Raw genomic sequence first — 8,055 nt, 5'->3', positions numbered from 1 at the left:
GGGTAATAAAGTATTTACTCCTGGGGTAATAAAGACGAGTATTTACTCCTGGGGTAATAAAGACGAGTATTTACTCTGGGGTAATAAGACGAGTATTTACTCCTGGGGTAATAAAGACGAGTATTTACTCTTGTGGGTAATAAAGACGATATTTACTTTGTTAATAAACGAGTATTACTCTGTGGGGTAATAAAGACGAGTATTTACTCCTGGGGTAATAAAGACGAGTATTTACTTCTGCGGGGTAATAAAGACGAGTATTTACTCCTGGGGTAATAAAGACGAGTATTTATCCCTGGAGCCTGGAGAAGAGGAAGAACATGGAAGGTTTTTAAAAATTCTTTCTTCACCCAAAACAACATAAACATGTTTTACAAGTTTGAGTTTTCAGTTCTGCTGCTCTGAGCCTCACACCTCCTTTGAAAATCTCTAGTTTTTTTATTTATTTATTTATTTTTCTTTAGTTTTTGAAATGCTCTCTGCTGTTTTTGTCTGCGCCTCATGGGAGTAAATCATAAAAACGTTTTCTACCTGAATTCTTTGTGTCATTTCTTGTTCATTTTTAAGTGTCTTCGTCAGGATCCAATAATTCTGTAATTTGAACTTAAAATCCACTCAAATAAAATTGATATTTGGGGAAAATGATCATATGGGGCAGTAATGTACAATCCTGACTTTTTTTTTTTTTTTTTTTTTGAGACCTTCACATGTCGTGTGTCTGGGATGTTGCAGATGTGGTAAATTAACACTGAAGACTGAAAATGATATAAACACTAACTTTATTTGTTCACCACTTTTCATAACAAAACATAAAGTTCAGTGTAACAGTTTTACAGCAGCAGAACAACAGCACTTTTTCATGTGATGCTCCAAAAAACTTTTAATTTTTATCCTTTGTAAAGCACAGAAGTATTTTGCACTTCTGGTCGTTTGTGTGGAGTCGTTCTTTCACAGTCTGCATCGTCCACGTTTATCAGTACGGATGGAGAAAGAGGCTCCTGAGTAAAAAAGGCTCATAAAATCCGGATGTGGAGTCAGTAGGTCAATGACATTTAAGTGTTGTAAATGTGTAACGTCTGGAGACGGTTCATCTGGTCATAAAACCTGATTCAAATATAAATGATGAGTTTTACAGAGTCAGACGTGAGTCCAGTTCAACCTGAGACACGAACAACACGACACGAGACACGACTCTAACACCATTCATCTGATTTATGTCAGTTCATCTGACTTGACCTGACTTGACCTGACTTGACCTGACTTGATGTGGAGCTGCAGACTGGAGGCTCTAGTCGCTCTTCTGAGGCCGAGCTGCAGAAACACAAACACAACAACACAAAACACAAGTTTAAAGTGTCACACAACACCGACTCAGAGAGCTTCAAGTCATGTTCTAATGTTCTAATGTTCCTCCTCACACACAGAGCTGTGTTTTGTTCTTCTCTGTGTGTGTGTGTGTGTGTGTTGTGTGTGTGATTGTGTGTGTGTGTGTGCGTCTGTGTGTGTGTGTGTGTGTGTGTGTGTGTGTGTGTGTGTGTGTGTGTGTGTGTGTGTGTGTGTGTGTGTGTGTGTGTGTGTGTGTGTGTTTTGTACCTGTCACAGTGATGTAACTTTCTCCTGTCGTCACGTCACTTTTCACTCTGCAGCTGTACAAACCCTCGTCCAGTTTAGTCACGTTTTTCACTGTGAAACTTTCCCCAGTGCTCCAACTGAAAACAACACACACTCATCACACCTGCATTTGACCCAGAGTCTACACCTGCATTTGACCCAGAGTCTACACCTGCATTTGACCCAGACTCTACACCTGCATTTGACCCAGACTCTACACCTGCATTTGACCCACCTCAGAGTCTACACCTGCATTTGACCCAGAGTCTACACCTGCATTTGACCCAGACTCTACACCTGCATTTGACCCACCCCAGAGTCTACACCTGCATTTGACCCAGAGTCTACACCTGCATTTGACCCACCCAGAGTCTACACCTGCATTTGACCCACTGACTACACCTGCATTTGACCCACCCCAGAGTCTACACCTGCATTTGACCCAGACCCTTTGAGACTCTACTGCACTCACCTGCATTTGACCCAGAGTCTACACCTGCATTTGACCCAGACTCTACACCTGCATTTGACCCACCTCAGAGTCTACACCTGCATTTGACCCAGACTCTACACCTGCATTTGACCCAGACTCTACACCTGCGTTTGACCCACACTCGGCCGGACTCACCTGATGGTTCGTCCGCGGTGTTTGTAAAACGCCGGCGCCGCTCTGATGACGCCCGTTTTTTGGTCTTTCTCTAAACAGCGCAGAGTGATGTCATCGCCCTCCATCACAGGAAGAGGCGGAGCTTCCAGGACGCTGTGGATCACTGAGAAAGAACCAGCCAACGTCACTGACACGGGTGGTGGTGGTGTGGGTGGTGCGGGTGGTGCGGGTGGTGGTTGATCTGTGGGTGTCGGTGTTGTGGGTGGTGCAGGTGGTGCGGGTGTTGTGGGTGGTGGGTGGGCGGTGTTGTGGGTGTGTGCGGGTGTTTGTGTTGTGGTGTGGTGGTTGGTGGTGGTGGGTGGTTGTTGCGGTGGTTGTCGGGTGTTGTGGGTGGTGTTGGTGGTGTGGGTGGTGTCGGTGTTGTGGGTGTTGGTGTTGGTGGTATTGCGGGTACTGTCGGTGTTGTGGGTGGTGTTGGTGGTGTTGCAGGTGGTGTCGGTGTTGTGGGTAGTGTTGGTGTTGCGGGTGGTGTCGGTGGTTATGGGTGGTGTCGGTGTTGTGGGTGGTGCGGGTGTTGTGGGTGGTGCAGGTGGTGTTGGTGTTGTGGGTGGTGCAGGTGTTGCGGGTGGAGGTGCAGGTGGTGGTGCGGGTGTTGTCGGTGTTGCGGGTGCTGTCGGTGGTGCAGGTGGTCGGTGTTGTGGGTGGTGTTGGTGGTGTTGGTGGTGTTGTGGATGGTGTCGGTGTTGTGGGTGGTGTTGGTGGTGCAGGTGGTGTTGGTGGTGCAGGTGTTGTGGGTGGTGTTGGTGGTGCAGGTGGTGTTGGTGGTGCAGGTGTTGTGGTGGTTGCAGGTGTGTGGTGTTGTTGGTGGTGTTGGTGCAGGTGGTGTCGGTGGTGTCAGGTGGTTGTGGTGTGGTGTTGGGTGGTGCAGGTTGGTGGTGAGGTGTTGTGGGTGTGTTGGTGTGCAGGTGTTTGTGGGTGGTGGTTGGTGGTGCAGGTGGTGTCGGTGGTTGTGGGTGTGGTGGTGTGCAAGTGGTGGGTGGTGGTGGTGCAGGTGGTGTCGGTGGTGCAGGTGTTGTGGGTGGTGTTGGTGGTGCAGGTGGTGTCGGTGGTGCAGGTGGTGCGGTGTGTTGTGGGTGTTGTGGTTGGTGTTGCAGTGTGCGGGTGGTGTTGGTGTTGCGGGTGGTGGTGTTGGTGTGGGTGCTGTGGGTGTTGTGGTGTGGTGGGTGTTGCGGGTGGTGCGGTGGTGTTGGTGTTGGTGTTGGTGGTGCAGGTGGTGGTGTTGGTACCGGTGTTGCTGATGTTCAGGACGTTGCTCTGTTGGTTCAGGTGGTTCTGGCACCAGAAGAGCCAGTCGCTCCAGGGAAACCCCATCCTCTGAGAACAGCTCAGGACGCCCCCCGACACACGCGCCCCCGGGCACACGTCCACCATACCCGTCCACTTACACGCCCTGCACACAGACCTCGTCACACACACAGACACGCCCTGCACACAGACCCCGACACACAGAGACACGCCCTGCACACAGACCCCGACACACAGAGACACGCCCTGCACACAGACCCTGACACACAGACACGCCCTGCACACAGACCCCGACACACAGAGACACGCCCTGCACACAGACCCCGTCACACACAACACGCCCTGCACACAGACCCCATCACACAGACACACCCTGCACACAGACCCAGTCACACAGACACACCCCCGACACACAGACCCCGTCACACACACAGACACGCCCTGCACACAGACCCCGTCACACAGACACGCCCCGACACACAGACCCCGTCACACAGACACGCCCGACACCAGACCCGTCACACACGCCTGCACACAGACCCCGAACACAGAGACACGCCCTGCACACAGACCCCGTCACACAGACACGCCCCCGACACACAGACCCCGTCACACAGACACGCCCCCGACACACAGACCCCGTCACACACACAGACACGCCCTGCACACAGACCCCGACACACAGAGACACGCCCTGCACACAGACCCCGTCACACACACAGACACGCCCTGCACACAGACCCCGACACACAGAGACACGCCCTGCACACAGACCCCCATCACACAGACACACCCTGCACACAGACCCCGACACACAGACCCCGTCACACAGACACGCCCTGCACACAGACCCCGTCAAACAGAGACACACCCTGCACACAGACCCCGTCACACACAGAGACACGCCCCCGACACACAGACCCCGTCACACACAGAGACACACCCTGCACACAGACCCCGTCACACAGACACGCCCACATCACACCTGACTCCACCCCGTCACCAGAGAAACACGCCCCATGAATAGAGAGAAACCAGGACTAAATCAGGTCCAAACCAGGTCTAAACCAGGACTAACCAGGACTAACCAGGACTAAACCAGGTCTAAACCAGGACTAAACCAGGACTAAACCAGGTCTAAACCAGGTCTAAACCAGGACTAAACCAGGACTAACCCAGGTCTAAACCAGGACTAAACCAGGACTAAACCAGGTCTAAACCAGGTCTAAACCAGGACTAAACCCAGGACTAACCAGGTCTAAACCAGGAAACCAGGACTAAACCAGGTCTAAACCAGGACTAACCTAAACCAGGTCTACCAGGACTAAACCAGGAACTAAACCAGGTCTAAACCAGGACTAAACCAGGACTAAACCAGGTCTAAACCAGGTCTAAACCAGGACTAAATCAGGTACAAACCAGGTCTAAACCAGGTCTAAACCAGGACTAAATCAGGTACAAACCAGGTCTAAACTAGGACTAAACCAGGACTAAATCAGGTCTAAACCAGGTCTAAACCAGGTCTAAACCAGGACTAAATCAGGTCTAAACCAGGTCTAAACCAGGTCTAAACCAGGTCTACATCCAGACCTCATGAGTCTCCAGCGGTCGTACTCGCCCTGGGGCAGTCTGCAGCCCACCGTCATCAGCTCGTTGTGGAGGAACTGGGTTCTGTTGTGGCTCAGGACGTCGATGGTTACCGCGGCGACCGGAGCCGAGTCGTCTGAATCAAAAAAGAACGTGGAACATTTCTAGAACCCGTCTGACCCGGTGTTTCCGTGACCTTTGACCCTGACCTTGGACCAACAGGAAGTGATGCCAGGGCAGGTTTAGCACCCGAGGCTCCGCCCCGTCGTCCCAGCACGTCCACACTCCCCGGTGCTCATGGGAAACCGAGTCCACGGTGAAGTTTATAGGACGAGTGGCGGGTTGGCTCAAGACCACCTGGACCCAGACAGAACACCACAGGTTCAATCCCCACAGCCCACGAGCAAGACACGCTGAACCAGGACTAAACCAGGTCTAAACCAGGTCTAAACCAGGACTAAACCAGGTCTAAACCAGGACTAAACCCAGGTCTAAAAACGAGGACTAAACCAGGTCTAAACCAGGACTAACCCACCCCAGGACTAACCCAGGACTAAAACCCAGGACTAACCAGGACTAAACCAGGACTCTAAACCAGGACTAACCCAGGACTAAACCAGGACTAACCAGGACTAACCCAGGACTAACCCTAGGACTAAACCAGGACTAACCCAGGACTAAACCTAAACCAGGACTAAACCAGGTCTAAAACCAGGGACTAAACCAGGGCTGAACCAGGTCTAAACCAGGACTGAACCAGGTCTAAACCAGTACTGAACCAGGACTAAACCAGGACTAACCAGGTAGGACTAAAACCAGGACTAAACCAGGACTAAACCAGGACTAAAACCAGGACTAAAGGACTAAACCAGGACTAAACCAGGACTAAACCAGGACTAAACCAGGTCTAAACCAGGACTAAACCAGGACTAAACCAGGTCTAAACCAGGACTAAACCAGGACTAAACCAGGACTAAACCAGGTTAAACCAGGACTAAACCAGGACAACCAGGACTAAACCAGGACTAACCCAGGGACTAAACCAGGTCCAAACCAGGTCTAAACCAGGACTAAACCAGGACTAAACAGAACCAGGACTAACCCAGGACTAAACCAGGACTAAACCAGACTAACCAGGAAAACCAGGACTAAACCAGGTCTAAACCAGGACTGAACCATGACTGAACCAGGACTGGACCAGGTTTTACCGTGATGTTGGAGGAGTCCATGTGCGTGTGCAGCAGTTGCAGTTGGTTCTTCTGGCTGTTCTGGTGATCGTCTTTTTTCACTTCACAGAAAAACGTCACAGAGTCTCCGGCCCGAAGGAACCAGGCCGGACCCACGGTAAACCGAGTCACAAAGAACTGACGGCTCTGCTGCTCCTTTATCTCTGCAGCAACGAGAGGAGACCAGGACTGGACTGAACCAGGACTGAACCAGGACTGAACCAGGACTACCAGGACTGAAAACCAGGAACCAAACAGGAACCAGGACTGAAACCAGGACTGAACCAGGACTAAACCAGGACCAGGACTGACCCAGGACTTGAAGGACCAGGATGGACTGAACAGGACTGAACCAGGACTGAAACCAGGACTGAACCAGGACTGAAACCAGGACTGAAACCAGGACTGAACCAGGACTAAACCAGGACTGAACCAGGACTGAAACCAGGACTAAACCAGGACCAGGACTAAACCAGGAAACCAGGATTGGACCAGGACTAAACCAGGACTAAACCAGGACTGGACCAGGACTAAACCAGGACTGGACCAGGACTGAACCAGGACTGGACCAGGACTGAACCAGGACTAAACCAGGACTGGACCAGGACTGAACCAGGACTGAACCAGAACAAACTAAGGACTGGAACCAGGACTGAACCAGGACTGAACCAGGACTACCAGGACTGAACCAGGACCAGGACTGAACAGGACTGAACCAGGACTGGACCAGGACTGAACCAGGACTGAACCAGGACTACCAGGACTAAACCAGGACTGGAACCAGGACTAAACCAGGACTGGACCCAGGACTGAACCAGGACTGAACCAGGACTAAACGGACCAGGACTAAACCAGGACTAAACAGGACTAACCAGGACTGAACCAGGACTGAACCAGGACTGGACCAGGACCCAGGACTAAACCAGGACTGAACCAGGACTTGGACCAGGACTAAACCAGGACTAAACCAGGACTGGACCAGGACTAAACCAGGACTGGACCAGGACTGAACTAGGACTGAACCAGGACTGAACCAGGACTAAACCAGGACTAAACCAGGACTAAACCAGGACTGAACCAGGACTAAACCAGGACTGAACCAGGACTAAACTGAACAGGACTAAACCAGGACTGAACCAGGACTTGGAAACCAGGACTGGACTAAACCAGGACTGGACCAGGACTAAACCAGGACTGGACCAGGACTGAACTAGGACTGAACCAGGACTGGACCAGAACTGGACCAGGACTGAACCAGGACTGAACCAGGACTGGACCAGGACTAAACCAGGACTGAAACCAGGACTGAACCAGGACTGACACAGGATTGGACCAGGATAAAACCAGGACTAAACCAGGACTGGACCTGGACTTAAACCAGGACTGACCAGGACTGAACCAGGACTAAAACCAGGACAAGGACTGGACCAGGACTGAACCAGGATTGGACCAGAACTGGACCAGGACTGAACCAGGACTGGACCAGGACTAAACCAGGACTGGACCAGGTTTGGACCAGGTCTGGACCAGAACCAGGACTGAACCAGGACTGAACCAGGACTAAACCAGGACTGAACCAAGACTGAACCAGGTCTGAACCATGTCTGGACCAGGTCCAGACCAGGTCTGGGTCTGGACCGGGTCTGGGTCTGGTCCGGGTCTGGGTCGGGTCTGGGTCTGGTCTGGGTCTGGGTCTGGTCTGTCGGGTCTGGTCCGGTC

At 51.7% G+C, this 8,055-nt stretch overlaps 1 protein-coding gene across 1 annotated transcript in view; it reads right to left on the bottom strand.

Annotated features, from left to right (window-relative positions):
• Positions 1 to 937: 937 nt before the first annotated feature.
• The window catches only part of LOC110174694 (uncharacterized), a 15,745-nt gene continuing 8,627 nt past the window's right edge, over positions 938 to 8,055 (bottom strand). Inside the window, exons 8-14 of the mRNA XM_055156776.1 lie at positions 6,319 to 6,500; positions 5,320 to 5,467; positions 5,114 to 5,246; positions 3,505 to 3,668; positions 2,240 to 2,381; positions 1,594 to 1,709; positions 938 to 1,311 (exon numbers count right to left, since the gene is read on the bottom strand). Coding sequence (XP_055012751.1) covers positions 1,289 to 1,311; positions 1,594 to 1,709; positions 2,240 to 2,381; positions 3,505 to 3,668; positions 5,114 to 5,246; positions 5,320 to 5,467; positions 6,319 to 6,500 — 908 coding nt within the window. The 3' untranslated portion in view covers positions 938 to 1,288. The remainder of the gene's footprint in view (positions 1,312 to 1,593; positions 1,710 to 2,239; positions 2,382 to 3,504; positions 3,669 to 5,113; positions 5,247 to 5,319; positions 5,468 to 6,318; positions 6,501 to 8,055) is intronic.

Source organism: Boleophthalmus pectinirostris, unplaced genomic scaffold (assembly GCF_026225935.1).
Source record: "Boleophthalmus pectinirostris isolate CB_2022bp ecotype Guang Dong unplaced genomic scaffold, ASM2622593v1 HiC_scaffold_20, whole genome shotgun sequence".
Classification (NCBI taxonomy): Eukaryota; Metazoa; Chordata; class Actinopteri; order Gobiiformes; family Gobiidae; genus Boleophthalmus; species Boleophthalmus pectinirostris.
Note: the sequence above shows the minus strand (reverse complement) of the source record. Positions and strands in the feature narration are given on the sequence as shown.